This window comes from Papio anubis, chromosome 6 (assembly GCF_008728515.1).
Source record: "Papio anubis isolate 15944 chromosome 6, Panubis1.0, whole genome shotgun sequence".
Taxonomy (NCBI): Eukaryota; Metazoa; Chordata; class Mammalia; order Primates; family Cercopithecidae; genus Papio; species Papio anubis.
The window spans coordinates 119344397-119370790 of NC_044981.1; the positions used below are offsets into that span (position 1 = coordinate 119344397).

At 41.3% G+C, this 26394-nt stretch overlaps 1 protein-coding gene across 3 annotated transcripts in view; it reads right to left on the reverse strand.

Annotated features, from left to right (window-relative positions):
- The window catches only part of AIG1 (androgen induced 1), a 287736-nt gene that overhangs the window by 40641 nt on the left and 220701 nt on the right, over positions 1-26394 (reverse strand). For all 3 annotated transcript variants that reach the window (XM_017958269.2, XM_017958268.3, XM_017958270.3), the window contains exon 5: positions 16672-16787. In XM_017958269.2, the coding sequence (XP_017813758.1) occupies positions 16672-16787 (116 nt within the window). The remainder of the gene's footprint in view (positions 1-16671; positions 16788-26394) is intronic.

Sequence of the window (26394 nt, forward strand, 5' to 3'; positions counted from 1 at the left end):
TATTTCTTCTGCTCCATGATGCCTTCTTCATGGAAAATTCATTCAAAGGCTTACAGTATACAATTTAAAACACGTAGCTCTATTTTCTGTGTGTGGCTATATTGAAGAATTTATTTGGTGAATTCAAGCAACATCCCTATTAACTTAATATGCTATAAAAATCAAGACTTTCCTTAATTTAGTAATTTTTCGAAGTATACATGGTCAAAATTTTAATTAACAAAAATAATTTAAAAGGTCTTTGAAAGCAATGGTTAGGGAAGGCATATCACTAGTAGTTTTTAATTTTTTCTTTTGAAAAGGGACTTACACCCTCTTCTGATTATCTAATGCTAGATTACACTGGAAATCCTGGCTGGTAACTTATTCTTTTCTATCTGTGTGCAACTGAGTAAATAGCCTCTTGCCTCTTTCCAGTTGTGTTCTAGAAACCATCATTCAAGAGTGGAGTGCCAAATGTGGACAAAGAAAACGGGAGAATTGCAAAGCTAATATTTCTGAAAGATTTATTTTTAACTTTGGTAAAAACTTGTCCAGAAATACAAACAAGTATGTTTTGACAAACATTAATTACTCTAGTTCTCAATTATTTTTAAAAGTGCAGAAATTCATCTCTGAAGAATTTCAGCTGCCAGTGTGTTGGAGAGACGTGCTCATTACTACACCAAGTCCTAGTTCTCAGCATCTTTAACCCTCATGGATCCATGTTTTGAAAGCATCCACCACTCATTCACTGATTTATTCCTTTAAAATTTATTGAGCCCCTCTTAAGCAGCAGGCATCATGCCAGACATGGGGGCTCATCTGGTGAATGTCACAGTGCTTGCCCATAAGATTCTAGCCTAGTGGTGGTGCAGGGTGGATGGGTCACAGCAGGGTCAGAAATGCCATGATGGGGTGAATGGAGGGTGCCACTTAAAAGGGGCAAGTGACACTGACTCAGAATGTCAGGGAAAGCTTCTGGATGATGTGACATCTGATCTCAGACTCAAGGTTAGATTGGGACTGGCAGTGAGACCTGGAAGAAAATGGTCGAGGCAAAGAGAACACTGCAAATCCCAGAGGTGAGTTCGTGGAACTAGAAGCAGTTTAGTAGAGCTGAAGTGTGGCGTTCTGGGAAGAGGCAGAGCTTACTGCTGACAAGTTTTGTGTGTCATAAATTACATGACTGTGCAGCATCATACTGTGGTTTTTAAATTCAACCAGACCCTCTCAGTGGTCTGAAATTCCTCTGCTACTCATTTCTCTCTTTAAGCATATGGGTACTTCATAACTTCAAACTTCCATATTTATCCAAAAAGTAGAAACAAATCAAATGTCCATCAATTGATGACACCTGTAACAGGCTCTGTTTGACACCTTCAATAGCCCAGCTACGTGTGTTGCTATTCCAGCCATGCTGTTCCTGTAATGCTTCTAGTCATATACTGCTGGTAGACTTAGGTGATGGTGGCACTCACACAATGCCCTTCTATGACAGTTACACCTGCCCTATGTCATGCTATTTCTCGACTCTGCTAGCTGAGACTTGGAAGAGTATTCTTAAGGACTGTGAGAAGAAGAGGTTAAAGCAGAGAAGAAATTGTACATGATGCCAAGGAGAAGTGGTGCTGCTCTGTCCTGGATGTCAAACAGGAACCACCATTGCTTACCATCTACCCTGGAGAAGAGCACTAAGCTCCCTCACAGTCAGTTGACCACCTCTGTCAAGGAGAGAGTCATGGACCTGGAAGTTCTTTCTAGCCATCCTCCTCAGGTATGAAAGCAGTGGCACTCAAGATAGCACTTCCATGTCACCCTTGAGATGTGATGCTTATATTAGAAAAGATCTATATGCCAACACAACACATCCCATCTGGTCTGGTAGTACTACCATGTGTCCTGCTACTACTGGCTTTAGAACACAGACAGATGTCACAGCCTTGGGAAAAAAACACAATAAAAATTAAGATTGCTCTTCTTCTGAGTGTACATACTGTGTCTGGTGACTGTCTTTACCTTCCAGCAGATGTGGAATAGCAAGCAAGAGTCTGATGAGTTTGACCTGCTCATTGCCCACTGCAATTTTAGAGAGTCTTGCTCTGTTGCCCAGGGTGGAGTGCAGTGGCACAAGCATAGTACACTACAGCCTCAAGTTCCCGAGCTCAAGCAATCCTCCCACCTCAGCCTCCTGATTAGCTGGGACTATTAGCTAGCTATGTTGCCCATGCTGGGTTTTGAACTCCTGGGCCCAGGTGAGCCTCCTGACTAAGGTTACAGACATGAGCCACCACGCCTGGCTACTTTTAAATGGACAGCATCTTATATTAGACTTATGTACTTGGAAGATGCCTTTTTAAAAAGACACCTGTCTTTGTCTGATAGGCAAATAGCACTATTTCAACTTGTATTCATATTAACTCTTTCTTTATAATACATTTTCTAAAATTCTTTACATATCTTTAGTTTAAAGTTTAGCATGTGTGGCTAGACACTTTGTGTGGCAAAGGGAGAATAAGGGGAACATGTTTATAGAGGGCACTTGGCCTGATGTGATGGGTCTCTGGCTGCCTGACAATTTCTTTCAAGTTGTTCACTCCTCTAGGGCCTGATCAGATCTCCACAGAGTATAAATGACAATTCCTGGATTTCTCCAGAGGCTGGCAAGAATTTAAGAATGAATTGTCATTTCTTTGTTGCAGTCTTCCAGCAGAGGTAGAAAACGTATGTAAACCTGGCCCTAGGACTCCATTTTCTTTCTTATCCATTTTTTTTTCTTTTTTTTTTTTTTTTTTGCGGCAGAATGTCACAGGGCTAAATTAGTCATTCTAGTTGCAAAATGATTTGTATTTTTACCTGTAAATTTATGCATCATTTTAGTTTACGTAAGATTTTTGTACATAATTCTCAGCTTTATGGATGACTTACACACCTTGTTTTTCTACTGTTGTGTGAGAGTATCACAGCCCAAGGATACGTCATTGTGCAAGAAAAAATAAAAGTGCTACCAGAAAGAAAAAAAATACCCAAACTGGAAAAAATAAACTATTGAAGAGTTTTAAGTAGGAGGATTGACAGGATAAAATTTGCATTTTAAAAAAACTCTCTGGCTGAGACATGAAAATTGGAGGAGAGGCAGTGTATGAAAGCTTGCCAGAAGGGCTAGAGCATCAGGGAGTGTGAAGAATGGGGCCTCCCAAGGAGGCTGAGTAGGAGCAGTGTTACAGGAAATGGGCAAACCAACCACTCTACCAACCAATCACCCAACTAAGCAACCACCCACTCAACCAACCACCCAACCATCCAACAACCCAACCATCCGACCACCCAACCATCCATCCAACCACCCAAGCAACCATCCAACCAACCAACCAATCATCCAAATAACCACCCACCTACCCACCCAGTCATGAAATAATCAGTTCAAAGAAGGATGCTGTAGAAAGGAAAAATGAAAACGGTTTTGGTGGGGAGAGTCGAGGTGGAATATATATTGCAGTGACAGGAGGAGGGCAAAATGTCAATGGCTCCAGGTGCACTGAACTGCTTTGGCTCCCTGACTATGGTTTCCTCTCTGTTGCTTCTAGGCCATCTCCTTTTTCTGCCTGGGACACTTTTATCCTGGACCTTCATAAAGCTAACTCTTATTTACCCTCCAAGAGGCAGCTTACATGTCATTTCCTCTGGGAAGCCTTTTAGGACTCTCTAAGTCAGGGTTAGAGAACCTTCCTGTAGACTCTATTTTTTCTCTTGCAAATAGCAGTTATCAACTGGATGACTATTGCTTTTTAGTTCCCTGTATCCTTCAATAGACTGTAAGCTCCTTGAGGACACAGCTGAAGCTTCTTCCATAGTCTACCTCCTGCACCTGGTAGACACCTGGTAGGCACTCAATAAGTGCTTGTTTGACAGCGTTAATGAACTTTGTCACCAGTCAAGATGTACCCAGATCTTTCAGAATATTAGAGAATGAGAATTAAAATATTATAATAATAATAAGCCAGTTGCTTATCTTACTTTGAAAATTATTAGGGAAATGGGTCTACTTACATGTATAAAGTCAAAGTTTTATATGGTTATTTTAGATCAAGTTTCTCTTGCCATTTCCATCACATCACAAGCAAATGGTCTTTTGGGCTATAAATTTCTGTTGACTCTTGGGGTATACGCTCATCTCTGCCACAGATAACTCTTCATCGGAATTGTTTACTTTTAACCAGATTTTAATGTGTGCCTCTGTTTGGTGCTGTGGGAGATACAAATGCCTGGGTACTGGTTTCCTCTCAGTTTCTGTCAGCTGTGGAAACCATCTGCTAAAGGTGGGACTGGGCAGGACAGGGGTCCCTGTGAAGAGGCTCACATACATGTATCCTCCCATGCAGCCCACAACAGAATATGTTCTGAGCCTTCAAAATGCTCTCATACTCTCAAAGACACCAAGAAGGCACCCCTGAGGGAAATGAAGAGGTTATGATTTTGCTAATTAATGAATCTTTCCTCTATGTGGAATGGTTTTATTGCCTGAACTGGGTCATCTCTCCTATAGGATGTGAGTCACTCTGGCAAGGAGCGCAGTCTGTGAGGTTTCTGCTACAACTTTATCAGCTTCAGTTGGCAATTTAAATGAATCAGGCAGGTGGGAGAAGAAACAATAAAGCTGAAATTCAATATTGGAGAAATGGATGGCAGGGGTGTCGTAAATATTTTATATGGTTACCACTGAACTAAATGTAAGAGACGTAGGGGTGTGTGTGTATGTGTGTGTGTGGTGCGGGGGGCGGGTGCGTGTGTGTATGTGTAATATATATTCATTTTCCCTATTTGCTTGCATTTAAAACTCACTGCTGCAATTTCTCTTATTAATGTCTATCTTAAACATATTTTCTGTGATATTTTATTGATGTAATGTCTAAAGAAAATGTGCTTGGATTAACTCTTAGAATACTGGAGACAAGGAAGCCTTCTTTATTTTCTTTAAGATAATTTCAAGTGCTAATCTTTTTCTTGCTCTAGATAGTGAAGGGAGGGGATTTTGGGGGCAGACTTTGGAGAAAGAGTTAATCAAATAACCACAAAACTTCAACTATTTTTAAAATCCCCTAGCAGAAATCAACAGAAGATTATAGTAGTGTAGCACAGAGAAGCTGAACCAAGTCTGGAGAATCAGAGAGGGCTTCCCCAAGAAAGAGAGTTAAGTTGAGGCCTCAAAGAGGAGCAGGATTTGAAACTAACACTGGTGCGAGACATGACACGGGGAGAGGTGGGATTTGTTGGTGGCACAAAGAAAGTGAAAGCTTTGAAGTGGATGAAGCTTATTGTTTTTGACAATCAGAGAAGATCACTGTGGCTGAAGCTAGCAAGGAAAAGGGAAGGAGGAATATGATGAGGCCAGAGGTCAGCAGGGGTCAGGTAATGCAGGGCCCCCTAAACCATGTAAAGGAATTTTGGTTCTTATCTTGAGGAGCAATGGGAAGTCATCCACAGTCTTGGAGCAAGGGAGTAGCATGATGACATTTGTTTATAAAAGATCACTCAGGGATCCTTTGGATAGATAGGAGTTGGCGGGGGGGATGCCAGTTCTAGCAGTGGTTGAGGGGAGAGATAACTGAGGCTGGGACCATAGTGTTGGCAGTGGAGATGGAGCAAAGGATAAAGATTCTAAAAGTACATCGGAGGTACAGAAGTCTGAAATTGGTGAACAACTGCCTGGAGTGGGCCTAAAAGAGATGGGTTAAGGATGTCTCATAGATTTCTGGCATGAACGACTAGTTTCAGGATGATGACAAGCGGATGCAGGTTTGTGGGTGGGATGCAGACATCTGGCATGGCATGAGGTTGGTTTGCAATTGCTAAATGAATAGATATGGAGTAGGTTCAGGAGAGAGGTATGGGATGGAGTTCGGAAATGGAGGCATTGCAAACATATGTGGATGGGTTTACCTAGGGAGAGTGGGTAGTAAAACAAGAGGACCTGGAAGTGAGCTCTGAAGAATTCCAACACTGAGGCTTGGGGGGAGTGGAAAGAGCCACTAAATGAGGCTGAGAGGGATCATCTTCAGAATGGAGGGAAAATAAATGGTTACAACACCTAAATCAGAGGAAGAGAACATATCAGGAAGTGGGGGTGTGTTTTAGTATCAAATTGCTGAAGTGTCAATTGAGAAGAGGTCTACAGAGCATTCCATAAATGCAGCAAAAGAGAAGTCACCAGTGACATCAGCCAAAGTTTTGCTAAAGTAATGACAGCTGAAGCCACATTGGCGTGGGTTAATAATAATAATATTAACATAGTACATTCTCTGTGTGATTTACTGTCCTGTGCGTTTTACATATACTAAAGACTAGTATTAGTTTAATGGTAATGCCAATCTGATGAGAGAGTTATTATTATTCCATTCTACAGATGAGAAAACCAAGAAACAGAGAGGTTAAGTGACTTGGCCCAGTTCATATGGCAGAATCAGAATACAGGCTTAGGCAGTCTGGCTCATGAATTCACTCTCTCAACCATTACACCACCTTGTCTCTTAAGCCTTTGCTGTGTGAGAGTGGAGACAATGGAGACAACTCTTTGAAGGCAAGGCACTCAGCTGTGAGTAGGGAAATAGGGAAGTAGCTAGAGGTACAGGGGCTGGTCCTAGAAGAGCAATGTTGTAAGGTGGAGACTGGGACTACAGTGTGTTTAGATGCTGATTGAAAGGATCCAGCAGTGAGAATGAAGTTACAGGAGAATGAAGTGATGAGCACGAATGGGGTCCCAGGAGAGCTGGAAGGGTATGAAGCCAGAGTCCAGAAGGAAGGATTGCTTGCTGAAAGACATAGAGACCGTTTTCCTATTGTCTCAGGAGCTGAAGAGAGGATGGGTGCAGAAATGATGTTTGCAGGGGGAGATCGAAGGAGTCCCTGTTTAGAGTCTTTTATCTTCTCTGTGAAATAAAAGGCCAGGCCATCTGCTGGGAGGACTGGGAGAGTGAGGTGGAGGCAGAGGGAGTGAATACAGATGGCTGGAGAAATCCACAGGAAAATTGCCAAGTAGCATCAAGGGCACAAGCAGCATCACACTGGTGATCTGAGCAGACTATGGGGAAAAGAAGCAGCGGTGTGGGCATGGCTGTAGGGAAGCTAGGGAGTGTGGGAACGATCATAACCACATAAAACATGACTTCAGGGTGGGGCAAGGTTAATAGCACATGGGGAATTCTAGTTGTTCATGTACTCCCAGAATGTCTAAGAACCAGCTGTTGGGGTAGAACAACAAAAAACTCAGAATAATAAATACTGGGGATTGAGACAGATTATATACATAAGCCTTTTCTATACAGATGCAGGTCTAAGAAGTCGATTTGACCAACACCCAAGTGGACATTCTCAGGGGCCAAGGGCAAGACACACTCTCTGTTGTCAGGCTTTCAACTGCCCAGATAGACTTTTCCTTACAAGATGAGAAAATAGTGCATTCTCAGCAACGTGCTTGTACAAATACGCAGATTGGAATAATGGGAAAGTAATGACATTCTCAAATCTCATGGGAAAAGCAGAGCTCCGGAAATAACTTAATATATGAACCATAAGAAAATTTCAGAAAACTATTTAACATTCTTAATAGGTTATGAAGAGCCACACATCCTGTAAAGTAGGACCAAAACTTGTATGAAGAACAGAGGATAAAAAGAAAGTAAAGTAAGGGTGGGGGAAGAGAGAGAGAGAAAAAGAAAATGAGCCTTTCTCCTAGGGTCTCTGCAGGCATTCAGGAATTTTGTTGCCTAGGAGGAAGGAAAGATGTTCTCATTTCCTGAGCATCCCTATGGACTCTTTAATCCTCACAACTCTCTGAGGCAGGCGTTCTTTCCCATTTTAAAGGTGGTAGCAATGAGGCTAAGAGAGGATAAGTAATTTGCTCAAAGACCCCAGGAAGAGGGGAACTAAACAAGGAGCATCTAACTTCAAAGATCTGGACTTCTGCCTTCCAGGGTAAGGTTCATGAGGGAAGAAAGTTGCAGAAAGAGCTAAGCTGAGGCTCTCTGAGGATGGAGTATTCCTAGCGTGTAAACAGAATAATAATGGCCACTGGAACTGAGTGCAAGTTAGGTGCTGAACATTGTATACCCATTTTTCTGATTCTCACAGCAATCCTGCCTGATCACTATCATCATGCTTTTTTTTTTTTTTTTTGTTCCAGATAAGGAAATTGAGGCCCATAGAGATTAAGTGATTTGTTCAAGTATTTGTTTTTTTCCTGCTACTATGACACATTGCCACAGACTTGTGGCTTAAAACAACACACATTCATCGGAGAATTCTACAGGTTAGAAGTATAACATAGGTCTTATCGAGCTAAAATTAAGGTGTCAGCAGGTCTGAGTTCCTTTCTGGAAGCTCTACGGGGAGAATCCCTTTCCTTGCCTTTTTCCGCTTCTAGAGGGGGTCCTTGTTCCGTGCTCACAGCCCCTTCCTCTGTCTTCAAAGCCAGCAATGGCAGTTCGAGTCCTTTTTCCACTGCATCTTTCTAACTGTCCTTCCGCAGTCATGTCTCTCTGACCACAGTTGTGAATGGCTCTCTACTCTTAAGGGTTCACAGAATTAGACTGGGTCCACCTGGACAAAGCAGGCTAACCTGCCCATCACAAGGTCCTTACCTTAATCACACCTGCAAAGTCCCTTTTAACATGTGCCATGTCAGGGAACATATCCAAAAGTTCTGGGGATTTTAGGATGTGGATATCTTTGGGGGTTTGTGGTGGGCATTATTTTGCCTTCCATACCAAGGTTAAACGTTATTAAAGGGGCTGAGTCCAGAGTTTAATGTAAACTTGGCCAGGAAATCCTGTTGACTCTACCTTCAAAATATATCCAGAATCCTATTAACGCCATTTCTACCACCAGGGTCCACGCCACTTCATCTCTTAGCAGGATTTCTTCTATAGCCTTCCCTTCTCTTCTCCTTGTTCTACCCTTGCCTTCAATCCACTCTTAACACATTTGCCAAAGTGATTCCTTAGAAATGTCTCAGTTCATGTCAAGTCTCTGTCCAAACCTTCCAATGACTCCCAATTTGAATTAAGGGCAGTCTTTTCAGTGGCCTATAACGCTATCCTTCCCTCACCCTAGGAGCTCTGTGCACTCTCCCCCTCACTCTGTTTCCACACACAGTGGCCTTCTGCTTTCCTTGAACACACCAGGCTTATTCCTGGAACCCTGAATGGGAGGGGGTTTACTTCTTTATTCCATGTACTCCAAGACCCTGAAGTAGAAGAGAGGGACATGGCCTGGTTCTGAGATGCCTCTTTCCTTTCTGGTGGGGGAAAGGGAACAAGGATGAATATCTTCTGACTTCACTGCCTGTGCTTGTGCGAGGGGCTTTCCCTGTGGTTGGCAAATCCCTGCTTCCCACTGATCAGTGCTGTGAGGCTGAAGTCCGGGTGCTTACCTCTGCATCGGTGCATATGTGTGAGGTTTGCAGGGGTCTCTGAAGTGTTTCTGCAATGAAGAGCTTCCTTATGTGGGGGATCTGGCTGGCTCCAGCTAGACCTCTTTAACACCCCCTGGTTCCTGTCCAGGGTAGCACACCCCATGGTTTCCTGCTGCTGGAAAACCCTTGCCCAGGAGCCATTCTTTCTTGGGTGGGCTACCATCAAGACAGCTCAACTCCAGCAACCTTCCTCTATGTCAAACCAGATCTACAAGAAACTGTGACACTTACAATGATGGGACCACAGGCCGCTTTACAGCTTCCCCTCCCTCTGCCCTGCCATATCTTTCCAAGACTCTTTTCCTTGCTTAAATAGGAGACATAAGGAAGGCTAACAAGTCAGCTTCCTAAATTCCTGCCTCATCGCTATTATTTACCAGGGATTCCCTTAGAGATTCACACTTGGCTTTGGTCAGTATGGAGAGGCCTTTCCTTCCCCCAATGGCTCCCCTAGATCCAAAACTCAAGACTGCAAAGACCCTGTCCCTCTTCCCCAACTTGGGAAGAGGGTGGGGAAGACGGGCATGATGGAGCATGGATGGACTTGGTGATAGTAAGTGAGAAGAGTCCTTTGTCTGTCTCTTATAAGCCCCAAGAAAGGTAGCTGTCTTCAGAATGTGAGATACTTATTGTTACAGTAGGTAGTTAGTCAGACATGAAAGGGCAGGAGAGCATTCCCCCGCTACCTCCCTACAAACAAGAATGTCAGGCAACCATCAGGTGATGGTCAGTCAGTTGTTGTTAAAACTGCCTCTTTCAAATAATAATTGGTTGCAGCTGGCACCAGGGAAAGGCAGTCTCCCAATGGAGAAAGACACCTAAAGTTCATGATCAACAGCTTCCTGATAAGATCTCAGGAGGTGGGTGAGTGTGCTCAAGCATGCACACTAAGAGGCAAAATGGTGGAGTTTAATTGGTATATGACCTTCTAGGAGCATTCAACGGGTAAGGGAAGAATGCCGCAAGTGAGCATGCACGCAACTCCAATAAACACACTGAGCATGCGGCCCCTGCCAAGTGCTGGTAGGCCACTGTGCATGTGGGCAGCCCACTCCAAGGAAAGAATCAGGGGGAAAGGAACACAAGACCCCGAAAGCATGCCAACACATAAAACACCAAGTCAGAAGGTCAAACTGCACACTTGATCTCCCAAGTTGCCCACTTGACCCTCTTCCAAGGGTTCTTTACTTCCTTTCATTCATGCTCTAAAGCTTTTAAATAAACTTTCACTCCTGTTCTAAAACTTGCCTCAGTCTCACCCTGCCTTATGCCCCTTGGTCAAATTCTTTCTTCTGAGGAGGCAAGAAATGAGGTTGCTGCAGACCCATACGTATATGTCACCAGTAACATTATCAACTTCATTCATCTTGGACTTGGTTCTCTAATGCCAGAAAATCAGACAAATGTACACAAACCATTACAGATATAAAAGTCAACAGCTATGGTGGAGTGAAAGAGTCAAGTTGAACTGAGAAAAATGTCATCTGCTGGTCAAATAACACATGTCGGCCAGATTTGTTTAACTGGTGAAGAAACATCTGATTAAATGGAAGGAATTGAATGTGGTCTAAAATTTCATTTTCTTAGTAAAGAGGGTACAAATTTTTTCCTAAAAATTTTACTCATTCATAGCTAAATATTCTAAGACTTTAAAATTTGAGTACACTCTTATTTTTATTTTTGAGAACTTTTTCTCTGGCTTACAAATACTGTATGTAAATAAAAAGTAATGTATGTTTCCAGCAGAAACTTGAGATACAAAAACATTTCAACAAGAAGCCAAAAAATCATCCAAAATTGCCCAGTTGAGAGACAATCAAATTTTGTGGAAGATAGAATTCTGACATGAAATAATTTAGAAATGATCGTAAAAGAATGAACACACTTCATTCTGTAAACCAAAAATAAAATCCTAAGCCTCTCAACCAACTGAATGGACCCCCTCTGGGCCAAGGGGACCCTAGAGAAACCTGAAGAATGGAATTCGCAGCCATTAGGGGAAGGCAGGTTAGACATGCCTAATCGTACCCTCTCCTTTTTGGAGTTTAGGCATAACCGACCAGGATTAACTTTAAAATAGAGATCATAAGACTAACAAAACAGACACTTCATGGCAATAAGATTCCAAATTTCAACCTGATTTTGATGTAGCATCACATAACAGATGGTAGGTCCTGAAGGAAATAAAACATATCTTAGCCCAAAATATATTTCTTTGACATATTTTGAAATGGCTCTGCAGAGCCATCTTTTGTGGGGGATCTTTGCATTTGTAGCGAGTCTCCATTAATACAGCCAGGACATTCCTGGATCCAGGATAGATTAACCAAGAGCCTGATGCCTTTTAGGGTCTGAAAAGAGACATTTACCATCCATTCTCTCTGAAGGCTGCCACCTATGAGGCTTCATCTACATAACAAGAAACTTGGTCTCCACAATCTCCTTTATCTTAACTCAAGCATTTATTTCTACTGACTTAAAGTCTTTAGACAAAGCTTAACTCTTTCAAACAACTCCCAATCAGAAAAATCTTTGCATCCACCTATGACTTGTAACCACCCACTACTTCTTTGAGACATCCTGCCTTTTAAGGTCAAACCAATGCATACCTTACATGTATAGATTCATATCTTTGCTTGTAACTTCTGTCCCTCTAAAATGTATAAAATCAAACTGTAACCCAACAGTCTTGGGCACACTTTCTCAGGACCTCTTGATACTGTTCTCTGGGCTATGCTCACTCATGTTTGCTCAGAATAAACCTCTTTAAATATTTTACAGAGTTTGCTTTTTCCATTAACAATTCTGATTTTACTTTGCTTTATTTTCTGAGTTGGAAAGTTATTCGATGAACACATTTGGGAAATGAGATTTGGAATATGGAATTTGTTTAAAACCACTAGGGCCCAGAGACAACAGACATCTCTATTTTGCCTTAAATACACTCACAGCAGTTGACAAGGAATATTTATACTTAAGTGGAAACACCCAGGATCCATTTCGTCCCCTTCACTAACGCCTACTTGTTCTTGATGTGTCCTGGGTTGAGAGATCAACATGTGTTATACATGGCTTCTGACATCTCACATGGGCTCCGATTGAATGAGAAACCCCTGAAGGAGGGGAGAATAGCCAGGGGCTGGAAGAAGACTCCTCAGGACAGAGACTACTCTTAAAGTCTTGAGGATGTACATTTCCTAGGCTCTGAGTTGGTTTCCTCTTTCTGTATCTTGCAGATTGAAAGGCAGAGCAATGAGAAGCAGCAGAACTGCAGAGAGACAAGGATTCCAGGTGCTTGGAAGTGAGGGTGGAGGCAGCCTGGGAAAAGATTCAGCCCCAGACGACTGCACCAGGTGGAGCAAAGATGTCTTCTCTTTTATAAATGTCAACCAGAAGGCAACAAGAGTCAGGAGTCCATGATTTTACAGCTCCCTGTTGTTACCCAGTACCCCTGTAAGATTTCCTAATCATTCTTTTATAATTAAAAAATATATATTTTCATATCCTTTAGAGTTGTTTATGACTACTAAAATTGTTTTTGATTTTGTGCAAATGATCCAGAATGAGTAAAAAGAAAACATTTATGGTAACTAAAATTCTCAAGCCTTGAAAAGAAAACATTACTGTTTATACTACTATTTGTTGAGGAGCATTTCAGAACTGATAAATAGCAAATATAGGTATTTTTTTTTTACTGTGAGTCAGGCATTGTTCTATGGGCTTTATATGCAGTAACAGTGTCTTTCCAACTATGAGGTACATTCTGTCCTCCTCCCTGTTTTACTTCTGAGAAAGCTAAAGTCTAGAAATGTTTCCAACCCAGAAAGTGGCCTCAGCTACCAGGCTTGGCTGGTTCTTATGTATTTCTTCTCAACAAAATAAAAAACTCAGTATGTTCATTCATGGAGTTACTCTTCACACAGCAAGGGCAGTGGAGGGTCCAGTTAACAGACTACAGTCTGGAGCTACACACTGGGGCTTGTACCGTAGTTCTGGCAACAGTCCAGTGGCTCATCCTGGGCAAGTCATGTACTCTCTCTAAACTTCAGCATGCTTCCCTGTAAAAATGGGCAAGATATCATGCCTATCTTTAAGGACTGTTTGGGCAACTAAATAATATTTGAACTGAACTTGGCACAGTGTCTGGCTCAAAGGAGTGGTACCCATTATGATTCCTGGTACTTAAACTCTTACATCAGACACCAAGGAGACCTCCGTATGTATCCAGAATGCTATAAATAAGGGTCCTCTCAATGATTGGGGAAAATCTCACAAACAGGTGCAGAGAAATGCGTGTTGGGGGGGATGATGATCAGGGGAGTGTCCAGGAAAGGAGTTAAGAGCTCCCCACAAATGGACAGGTGATGTTTGGGCTGGGGGAAAGAGAAACGTGGCAAAGAGCCAGAAGTCGTCATGGAAGGAGATGGGATGGCCTTTAGATGCTAAGCCTGGGGAGGACTGCAACGGGGCTAGGAAACAGAGCCACCAAGAATAGGAGCTCAATGGGAACCAGTCAATGGGGAAAGTCCAGGTCCCTCACTTTCTCTACTCTCACTATCCAAACCTGGGAAGAGAATAGATTCAGATGAGGAGGGCCAGCTGAGTCTAACTGGACAGTAAGTTAGAGTCCCAGCAAAACAGCCAGCCAGCCTGGCCAGCAGCCCCTGAGGTATAGATTTAGCTCAATCTTACTCAATATTGCACAGACCATCTATTTCTTTTATAATTAGCATGTGATGAGAGGAATGCTTTCTTTCATCTTGGCATGGGGCTCTGGAATGTCCAGTTACAACCCTGGTATGCTATCAAAAGATTTCATATCCCAAACCTTTGGCTGTTGTGTCACTGGTATGTTGGCCCTAACATAGTCTGAAAGGAAGCAAAAGCCAGTACCCTTTTGATAACAATTAAAATCTTGGATTTACATAATGTGACATGACGTGAGGGCCATTGTTTAGCTTTTGGCATAGTTATGAATGCCCAGGGCAGAACACCAAAGGAAAAAGTCTACTTTGAATGCTTTCTCAGAACAAATCTGAGAGAATTCACTGGTTAATGTAAATACATGTCCAAACAAGTACTGGTTTGCTTAGGGAGTACGCAGAGCTGGCAAGCCTCACTTGGCACACAGAGCATGAGTAATGCTTCATTTTCATGAGGGATCTTGGGGGTCTATAATGAGGACTATGTGGCATTTCCCATGTGTCTCTTTGGAACGTGGACTGATTCTACCCACAACGGAAGACAGGCCATCAGAAAGTACATAGTTCCTGAAATCTCTGGGGCTCTACAAGATGCAGATAATTTAATAGCATATAAATGAATTTGCAGAAATATACCCAGAGTTCCCAGAGTAAAGAACTTGCCTTTTCCACAGGTAAGCAAATAGGAGTGCAAAGTAATGAGACCGTATTTGGGGTAGGGGTGGGAAGTGAGACTGATTTTTAAACTATGGCTATAGGCAGTTCCAGGTATGTTTTAAATATCGTGACATCCCTGGAATAATTGTGCAGCCTCCCTACTTGACTCTTCTGAAAGATAACACTCCTTTGAATATAAGTTCATATGTATAAAGCACATAAATCCATTTTTAAGACATAACTTTAGTCATATTGCAGGTATGAGTTCTGATCATTTGGACATTTTCTATCAGAGAAACTTAAGGTTTAGGATGAGGGAAAAAGCTTAGAAAGTAATTAGGAAAACAAACACTTCCCTAGTCCTTGCAAGTGGTCTTTACTAGTTGAAGGAGGGGCCAATGGGAGGAGCTTATTTATTTATCTATTTATTTATTTATTTTTGAGACACAGTCTTGTTTTGTTGCCCAGGGTGGAGTGCAGTTGCGCGATCTCGGCTTGCTGCAACTTCTGCCTCCTGGGTTCAAGAGATTCTTACGCCTCAGCCTCCCGAGTAGGTGGGATTACAGATGCCCACCACCACACCTGGCTAATTTTTTATATTTTTAGTAGAGATGGGGTTTCACCATGTTGGCAAGACTGGTCTTGAACTCCTGGTCTCAAGTGATCTGTCTGCCTGGGCCTCCCAAAGTGCTGGGACTACAAGCGTGAGCCACCACGCCCAGCTGGGAGGACCACATGGTCGTAAAGCTCCTCCCAGCTGGACGCGGTGGCTTATGCTTGTCCATATGGACATCCTCTGGATGTCTCCTTATATCCAGCCAGAGGGTGTGACTTCCTGAAGCAAATCTTTCTGCTCAGATTTGGGGCATCATGTGATTATGCAAAGTGTGTCATGTACTGTAGCATCCTTTATTTTATATTTCAACTCCAGCTGGAGCAAGATGCTCCATGGAGATAGGGCCTCCCAAAGAGCTCTAGGATTTGGGGGGATTAAGTACAGTTGAGGGGTGTTTGGGAGAACATTATCCAGTCCTTCAGGCTTAAAGGAGGGGATGGTGACCCAGAACTCAGGACAGAAGAGTCCCAAGAGGCAGAAATGCTGGCAGGAGGGAACTCCTCTGTGCGTGTTAATATGTCAAAGAGGACTTGGAATTATAAAGAGAAATAAGAAATTCTCTATGTTAAGATAAATAATTTTTGAAGTGTTAAAAACCTGATAAGAACTGAAATTAGTGTGAGGTAGACTCGCCAGGCAAAAATTCTTTTATCAGATAAATTTGGCACCTCGCACTTTGATCTGAACTGTGCACAATAGATCAAATGAAGATTTCTTGTGTTTTATTTACCCCAATATTTAAAAACAGAACAGTTTAATGCATTCTCCATGTAACAGCTAATTCTGGAGTATGTTTTAAATGGACCGAGGAAAATGTACAATTTTCACTTGTTTCCTAGTAAGTTTAAAGTCATTGCTCTAAGAGGTCACTTCTGTTCTCATCTGTGTTTGCTGCAACTCCCCTTCCCCCCAACAAAAGCAACAACAAAATCCCAAAGCAAAAAAGCCCTTAAGCAATAAAACCGGTGTCCAAGAAAAACATTTAGTTTGAAAAAGAGTTGAAAAATGTAGCCTTGGAAGAACCACTGCTTACATGGGATTGTTCAACAAATTCCTGTTGTGTGAGGTTTGGCATATACTTTCTAAAAATATAAGCATCTGGGGAAACGAGACAAAGCACAGGTCTTGGACCAAATGAGGCACACAGTGTGAATCTGTTAGTGATTATATCCATAATGAAATATGTGCCCAAATTTAGCAGTGCAGAACCTAATACAATAAGAAAGCCCAGCAGGCATGGTCCTTACCATAATATATAGCCAACAGAGAAGGTACATATGGCGGTGAGTCCGCTGCTCCTGCTGGGATACTGATGGTGCGATGTCCTCATCTCGATTAATATAAAGGGCAGAACCGTGGTGTGCTGGAAAATAACAGAGACTAGGTGACACAGATTCTTATCATTGTCTCTCTGTAGTTGTTTTTTCTCCGGTAGGAGAATGCACACTATAAATTCCTAGGAAAGCGTCAGGCAGAAAGAAGTCTACGGCTCGCCAAAGAAGTAGAATGGACATAAAACCACATAGTGCCTTGATTGCTCCATTAATATTTTTCTTCTGTATCTTAATTTTTGAAATTTTATTTTATTTTTTGCTCATTACAGAGAATTTTGATAACATAGAAAAATGTCGAAGAAAAAACTGGAACAAAAGAAAGGAGTAACAATAACCACTGTTAACATTTTGGTGTATGTCCCATTTTTTCTTTCCCTGTTCATATTACTTATACATAGTTAATATCATACTGTGTGTGCAATTTTGTTTTGGATTTTTATCATAATATTGCAGCATGAGAATTTCTGATACGGCATTTTAGAAATTCTTCTAGAAAATCGGTCTTGACCATAGCTTTGGAGAACTCCATTATATGGCTATACCAAGATTTATTTAACCAATTCTTGTTCCTGGATATCAAGATGTAAAAGATTTTCAACCTTTCATTTATTAAAAACATCATGGTGAACATCTTTCATAGAACTCTTTGTCTGAATGTTAAATTATGTTTTTGTTGTCAAAGGCTATACAGATTTTAAGGCTGTTGATAAATAATGCCAAATTACGTGTGTGCGAGCAGCAGGTTAGCAAACAACGCCAAATTAGCTTTCAGAAAGGGTGTGCCAGTTTGGACCAGCAGTGCATGAATTTAGATATGATGTCTGAAGGCAGAATTCCAAGAAGCTGAGTAGAACATCTTTTTGTTTTTCTGATCCAGTGGTTACTCTAGACACTAAGTTTATTGGAACAGGATGGAGATGAAATTTATCCCATCTATAGGTAAGAAGAAAGGAAACTAAAATTCTTAAACCTTTCAAATGTTCAGATGCCCTCGGTTTTGAAATTTAGTGGACAAATATGAGGAACAAAGAGTTTCTAAGATAAAACTGGGTCAGGATATATATTTCCCTTGCAATATTAGAGACCTTCTCAAGAGTATAAAGATGGCAGAACTGAAAACTGACCCATCAGCAGTTTTAAATTCTATTTAGTACTTCCTAAACAGCCGTGAAAGAATCGTTGCCTTGCTCTTCCTGTATTATTTGTGTATTCAAGGCAAAGGCAGGAAATTGAATATTATGATTTTCAAAGTCTAATAAGTATTTTAGTAAAATGGAACCAGGTGGCAAGTGGGCCTTGGCAGGCAAAAGGCATGTTGGGGATATCTAAATGAATATCTTTGGAGCAACCTGTTGTTTATATTCTTAGAAAAAAAATAGAAAGGCATGATTTTTGAGAAATATTAAGACAGTGGACAATCTTTGCCTTAAACATTCTCCTTTAGATAACTGTGCTGACTGCCAATATATTAGTAATTAGAGTGTGGCATTCTGAGAAAATCAGGTGAGTGATTCCACAGTTGGGTAGCTTTATATTTATCTTTTATCTTCTTCATTACTATTTTTTAAAAACAATATAATTAGCTCTGAAGAAAGTCATGCGAGCCAATGTATATGTGTGCTAATACAGAGACAGTATGCATTTTAAAGATTGATTGATTTTTCATTATAGTTACCTCAGATGACATCCGCCTGGAATGTCGCCAACAGTTTGAGATGGCAACAGTAGTTTTACAATGGTGCATTCATGTAAAATTCAAATGTACACCTGGCAATAAGGCTATGTCTTATCAAATCTTACACAGAAGAAAAATACCTGCAGATCAAACCTTTATACTGATGATAATGCTGATCCTGAGGGCCTGTGTGGGTTATAAATGACAATGACATTACTTTTGGATCACTGATATTAATACATTTCTTAAGTTCTACCCTTCATTCATTGCTCCAAATAAAGTAGAAAATCCTCCATTTTTTAATAAATAAATATTGGTTGTATAAATAACCAATCAGAATATGCTTATTCAGTTGTCATTATTTTATCAAGGAAAGTGATAAAATGTATGCGTATCTTCCAGATAGGACATCTGATAGTTGCTGATGATCAGATGTATCTGGGAAAATCAGCATGTACTGTAATCATTCCAGGAAGAAAATCAATTTGAAAAAGGAATATCTTTCTAGATCACTTCATCATTGGCGTCATCACCACTAAACAGGAGCAACTTGTCCCATCAGTGACATAACCACAGACAAAAGATCTTTTTGTGGCTAGCTGCGTATGTGCAGGTTTGTCCAGTGATAAATCTTAGTAGGTTTTTCTATGTCAAGGTAACAGCTTATCATTTGGAATTTTCATGCACTAAAGACTGTGGATCTCCCTCTCTAGAAATTTATAATGTAAGTTATGCTTATTTATACATAGTATATATTAACAAACATAAATTAGTGTAAAATATTTGCTGCAAATATAAACGTTGCCTTACGGTTAACTAAAATTTTGTGAACTAAAAGAATGGTAAAAAACTATGAATGGTCCTGCTGAATAAGTAACCTTTAGCAGTTGAGTTATAACTTAAAATCCATAGCAGCAAAAGAGATAATTATTTTAGAACTACAGGTACGTGAAATCCAGTTCCAATCCATTATCAGGCAATACTCTGCTTCAATGACTTAAGAACCAGAAGGGAAATATTTAACTCCAGTTAAAATCATCACTGCATAAGAACAGCACTCTTACATTTTGCTCACTGTGGTATCTGCAGCACTTAGAAAAGAGCATGGCACAAGAGAGGTACTCAGTCAACGTTTTTTCACATAATTTAATCTTCAAAACAACATCCTATATGGATATTATCAACTCTATTCCGTAGATGGGGCAAAAAAGGCTCAGAAAGGTTAATTATTTTGCCTAAGATCACAGAGCTAGTAGGTCTAGAGGTAGGATAGAAAACCAGTTCTGGGCCGGGCGCAGTGGCTCACGCCTGTAATCTCAGCACTTTGGGAGGCCGAGGCGGGCGGATCACAAGGTCAGGAGATCGAGACCACGGTGAAACCCCGTCTCTACTAAAAATACAAAAACTTAGCCGGGCGCAGTGGCGGGTACCTGTAGTCCCAGCTACTCAGGAAGCTGAGGCAGGAGAATGGCGTGAACCCTGGCGGCGGAGCTTGCAGTGAGCCGAGATCGCGCCACTGCGCTCCAGCCAGGGGGACAGAGCGAGACTCCGTCTCAAAAAAAAAAAGAAAACCAGTTCTGTATGCCTCCAGATCTCATGCTCTTTCTTTCTGCATTAGAATTATATTTTTACAAGATATCACAGTTGAATAATGTTTGAATCAATAAACCTGTAGGAGTGCATAATTGCAGATCACTTACATTATCTCCCAACAGATTGGAATTAGTTTTTGGTTGGGCCTCAAAACAAATAAAAAGGTCTTCACTGTAAAAAATGATTTTTGCGGCCGGGCGCGGTGGCTCAAGCCTGTAATCCCAGCACTTTGGGAGGCCGAGACGGGCGGATCACGAGGTCAGGAGATCGAGACCATGCTGGCTAACACGGTGAAACCCCGTCTCTACTAAAAAATACAAAAAATTAGCCGGGCGAGGTGGCGGGCGCCTGTGGTCCCAGCTACTTGGGAGGCTGAGGCGGGAGAATGGTGTGAACCCAGGAGGCGGAGCTTGCAGTGAGCTGAGATCCGGCCACTGCACTCCAGCCTGGGCGACAGAGCGAGACTCCGTCTCAAAAAAAAAAAAAAAAAAAAAAAAAAAAAGATTTTTGCTAAATATGTTTTTCCTGTGGTACATTATCATATCAATAATAATAAACAATAACATTAGCTAGCATAGAGTCAGAACTTTTTTTTAACTTTTATTTTAGATTTGGGGGTACATGTGAAGGTTTGTTATATAGGTAACCACACGTCATGGGGGTTCATTGTACATACTATCTCATCACCCAGGTTTTAAGCCCAGTACCCAATCATTATCTTTTCTGCTCCTCTCCTTCCTCCCAACCTCCCCCCTCAAGTAGACCCCAGTGTCTATTGTTTCTTTCTTTATGTTCATAAATTCTTATCATTTAGCTTCCACTTATAAGTGAGAACATGCAGTGTTTGGTTTTCTGTTCCTGCATTAGTTTACTAAGGATAACAGTCTCCAGCTGCATCCATGTTCCTGCGAAAGATGTGATCTCATTCTTTTTTATGGCTGCATAGTATTCTGTGGTATACAAGTACCACATTTTCTTTATCCAATCTGTCACTGATGGGCATTTAGGTTGATTCCATGTCTTTGCTATTGTGAGTGGTGCTGCAATGAACATTTGTGCGCATATACCTTTATGGTATAATGATTTCTATTCTTCTGGGTATGTACCCAGTGATGGGATTGCTGGGTCTAATGGTAGTTCTACTTTTATCTCTTTGAGGAGTTGTCATGCTGTTTTTGACAATGGGCTGGATTACACTCCCACCAACAGTGTATAAGTGTTCTCTTTTTTTCACAACCTCACCAGGATCTGTTACTTTTTGAAAGTCAGAACGTTCTAGTGGTATGATGACACTTACAGACGGCTGGAAGTGAACTGAAGCATGATCTGTTTCTGTTTCCCCAAACACAGATACCATTTACAACTTACAGTATTTTCAGGTAGATGTAGATCCATCTTGGATAAATGAGAAGGTTACAAAGTCTGGTCACCAGAGGTGGCTCTTGGCTCTTAAGAATTGTTTGGACTGTTCTCTGCAGTACGTTGTCAACAGAACAATTCCCCAGGAGCTGAGTTAAAAACAAGGCTTGACTTGTTTGAAGGGCTAGGTAAAATGAAGCATTGACAGCCCAAGGAGTAAACCTTTGGTCTTCCATATAAACTCCAACGTAGAAAGTACTGGTCTAGGATATCAGTGGTGAACCTATCCCAAGCTCTATCATCCATTTTAGCTAGTTTTAATGAGGAGCTATAATTTGGAAGATTGTGTCCAAAAACCAAGCCTAAATCTATCCTGATTTGTTGCATCATTTGTGTTTTTCTTAATGGGGTCTTGGTGGGTCCCCCGTGATGCAGCGGAGTGAACTGACTCCACTGCCATGGATGCTGTGAACCGACCGGCCTCCCGTGTCAAAGGTCTGTCTGCAGAAGAGATCCACAAGCGGGTGTCACCTCCACACAGAGCAGTCCTCACACCTGAGATGGGGCTGGATTCACTCAAGGACCCATGATTAATTCTGATGTGAAGACCCTGAAGCAGATGGGACAAGAAAAAGGGCTTTTGCAGAAGAGGCTCAAAGGAAGACAGCAGTGTAATGAAGTGGAAAGATTAGGAGGCTGGCCTCTGAGATCTAGTTCTGATTTTGTCCTTGCTCACTCTCAGACTCACAGGTTTTCACACGTGTGTGAAGCTTAGTATTATTCTTTGTAAAATGAGGTAGTTGGATTAAATTAGGCTTCTCATGAAGAGCTAAGGAGTTTTGCTATAACACATGCCAAAGCTGACCCACATATGCTTTAGGGACAGTAGACACAATGCCAGGGCCCATGAAAATGTCTTAGTTTCTTTTAGAATCAGAAGAAAAAATGAACTTTCAGAGTTGAAGATTATATTCATCTGTATACCAATGCCATCATAAAACATCATATACATATACTTACACACATACACACGAATGTAAGAAGGGACTCACTAACACAAAGTGCTTAAAATCTACAAAAGCCACACTGTGGCCCTGTTCATGCTACTTGATTTTTTTTTTAAAGTTCTCAACCAATTCACATTTTTCTTAAATAAATGTACTTAAAGAAAAACTGTATGTAAACTCTCATAAATGGAATATCATTTGCCATAAATAGAAGATAACCACAAAACCAAATACAATAAAAATGAATTAATCTTAATAAATATTTGTTAGATTATTTTGAGGCCTGCCCTATCTGTGTTAAATAAGGACGTTAGTAAATACTAGAGGGGCATTAAAGATATACTGGTGTAAGGCTGGACACAATGGCTCACGCCTGTTATCCCAGCAGTTTGGGAGGCTGAGGCGGGTGGATCACCTGAGGTCAGGGGTTCGAGACCAGCCTGGTCAACATGGCGAAATCCTGTCTCTACTAAAAATACAAAAATTAGCCAGTCGTGGTGGCAGGTGCCTGTAACCCTAGCTAGTTGGGATGCTGAGGCAGGAGAATCACTTGAATCTGGGAGGCAGAGGTTGCAGTGAGCCAAGATCGCGCCATCGTACTCCAGCGTGGGTGACAGAGCAAGACTCAGTCTCAAAAAAAAAGAAAAGAAAAGAAAAAAGATATTCTGGCATAAAAGAGAGACTCTCCTAAACAGAATGAGAAGGACTGAAAGATAATTCAGAGGGAATAAACTTTTCAGTATGTAATTCAATATTATTCAATGTCAGGTCCCTGTGCTACATAAATTATCTTGCAAAACACCAGAGCTATACAGTCTGCATACTGGGGTATACTGGAATAGATTATTTATAAGTTGTAGTTGTACCTTCTAACTACTAGATTATTTGATTTATGAATCAAATGTCCCTTCACCAGGAAACTGGAAAGATGGATGAGTTGGAAGTTTAGGTTCTGACAGAAGAATGTAACGGTATTAAAGGAAAAAAGTTCACATTACACAAGAAGGATCTGGACTGGCTCCTGGGGAAAATTTTGGACTATCTGTGATGGCAATGAGTGACCTATAAACTACAGAGAAGTTTTGGAATAACCTTCGCTGTGGATTAATAGAAGGACAAAAATTATGCTGCACGATGGTATAAATCCAGGCAAGTCAGATGGATGAATTAGGGGGCCTCTCAAGATTATTTTAGATCTGTAGAATTGAGGGTTATAATCAGAGTGTACAACAGAAAAATTAATAGGCAATATTTGAAGACTATGTTCAACTGCTATTTCTCTCATCTTTCTCCTTCTCTCCAAAATATTTTTTAATAGGAGGGTACTACTCCCATATCATATGAACACCAGGCAAAAATCGTTTCTTCCTCAGAAGTAAAACCAGCTTTTGAACGTGAGGTGTGGCCAACCTCATTGGGTCATAAAAGACCTGGCAATCCCGTCCGCTATTGGCACCTGTAGGATACAGGCAGGCCTCTGGAAGTGTTTGCACAGTTAGGTGTGCATCAAATCGCTAGATGAGCTTATTCTTGCCTTCATGTTTTCTAATACCCCAATGACAACTTTGGATCTTAAATAAAAAGATGGCAGTGTGCATGTGCCTGTGTGTTGCACACTTAATAAAGACATGCATATCTTTGCAATGTACATATCTTTGTGTTACTGTGCACCTGTATTCTTATGAGCACCTAGACTGCAGGCAGGGCCAGCGATGTGACTGGACTTGCCTACGAAGATGGGATAAGGAAGGTCCAGTAAGTTTACAGCTATATTGTATATAACAATAATATGAAAAACTATCCTAAGATACAAAAAGTGTGCACTCTAGATTGTAACTTGAATATTTTGTTTATTTTTTCCTGTTTCCTCTCACCCTGCATAGAACAAAAGAGTATTAAAAATGAGAAAATTTTTATCCTGAAATAAAGCAAGAGGAAATTTCCAGATTTGAAAATAAAGCCCCATTGCATTAGTAAAACATGATCTAAAACAACAGAAAGGGAACATGCGCAAAACTGAGAAAAATCACCAAACTCTGACTGATCGTAATCTTTGGCGAAGCTTCTAGGCTTCCCAAATAAGTCAAATGTTTGAAGAATACAGGAAAACGCAGCATTAGTGAGGGCATGAGGAGAATCAGCGTGGATCTTCCCTTGGGGCCACTGTACAGTGTTAGCTGGATGAGATGTTTCACCTCTTCAAGGGAGATAGAAATGACATCCCAAGTAGCTTGGAAAGAAAACTGATGCGGGCTCCAAAAAAATCCCCCGAATTTTTACCTTGGGAAATCTGACAAAATGTTTTATCTTGAAACTATCATTATTAATTTTGCTAATTGGTCAGCTCAATTTCTGTCACCCTTCCTCCCTTCCTCCCTCCCTCCCTCCCTTCCTAGTAGAGATATTGTAGTGTTTTGAATGATGAGGAACTGCCAGTCTCAGCCACTATACTTTTTGTTTCTCCAGAAGTCAAACAGAACTTCCTCTTGTCATGGGTCTCCCTCTCCCCAGGGCCCGGTGCTGGCTTTAGTTTGGTGCTGCCTATAAGTATGGCATAGAATCTCTCTCCAGAAACTGCCAGGGTATTTTTAAACTGTGCCTTTTTGGCGTAGGTTGGATACCTGTTCCTGCCGGCTGTCAAATCAGGCTGAGATGCTCTTACACCGGAACAACCTCATGTTCAAAATCAGGTTAGAAACAGTGACCCAAGGTGAAAACCTCAGGTTCAGACAGAACAACACTTACTGAGTGCCAGCATGTTCTGGGCACTTCCAAAACTCTTTATAGGCTAAGGACTAAATTTGGAATTTACTCACTTCTAACATTAGCCCCAACAACTCTTAGGATATGGTTTCAATAATTACGCCAAATAAGACAGTGCTGCACACTTAATAAAGACATGCATATCTTTGCAATTAAGAGCAACTATATGTCATAGGAACCATTACACTAGGACAGTGACACGTTTTACTGGGCTATTATTTTTGCATTTAAAGATTTTAAATATGACTTGAGGCAGTAACTATCTCTTGCTGAATCCTCCTAATGAGGACACCTAGGAGGTGCTAAGGGGCCATGGCATTACCAGGAGGCTGCAGCGTGGTGTGTATTTTCTCTTTGTTTTTCAGCCCAGCAGCCTGTGGGCCACCAATTAAAGAATTCTTTTTGCAAGTGGGATGCTATATAACACCCATTTTTAAGTGACCTAGTGTTTGCTTTCTTCTACAAAGATTTCCCAATTAGTATGTGTAGTTCTCACAGAATAGCACCTCTAATGAATACCCTCAAACAAGCAAACCACTATACTATGATGAGCTGTATGCAGACTTGCAGACAGTCAACAATGGCGCAAAAGCCAGAGCAATTTGCTCAGCTTCGTTATGTCAAGGAAAGACCTCACATAATGGTGGACATTTGAACTGAATTTTTAAGTGTGACTAGGGGTTGACAAGCAGAAGAAAGGGTAAAGGAAAGTGTTCATTCACATGGCCAAGGAGAAGAAAAAGTATGTAAAGGTAGAGCACAGTCCACTAAGGGCACTGTTACCACTGCAAGACGTGAAAGAGGATGAAAAGCTGGGTTTGCATGGGTGAGGGTGAGGGAGGTGTCTGCCAAACCCTAGAGGGTTTTGAGCTGAAGTCTGCCCTGCAGGAAGCAGACGTTCCTCTGTAGGTTCAGACATCTTCCATGGAGTTTAAGATCTAGAGAAGTAGGAGAAACAAATTTGGATATTAATAGTAGAAAGATTAAGCTGGAGAAAGGGTGAAGAAGAGAGTGAAAAGAGGAGAGATTTATCTGCCAAGTCGCTCCTCTCTCCTGCCTGGCTTCTATTCTGCTGGCTTTTCAAGGAAGGGACTTTCCATGACTTTATTCTAGGCCACCTCCTCAGCCTCACAACTCTTCCTCACATCTCTGCAGCCTCCTCACCTACAATTTCCCCTTTTCTACTCTTCGTTTTCTCCTTTACTTTAATAAGTTCTACAGTACTGAAAACAACATAAG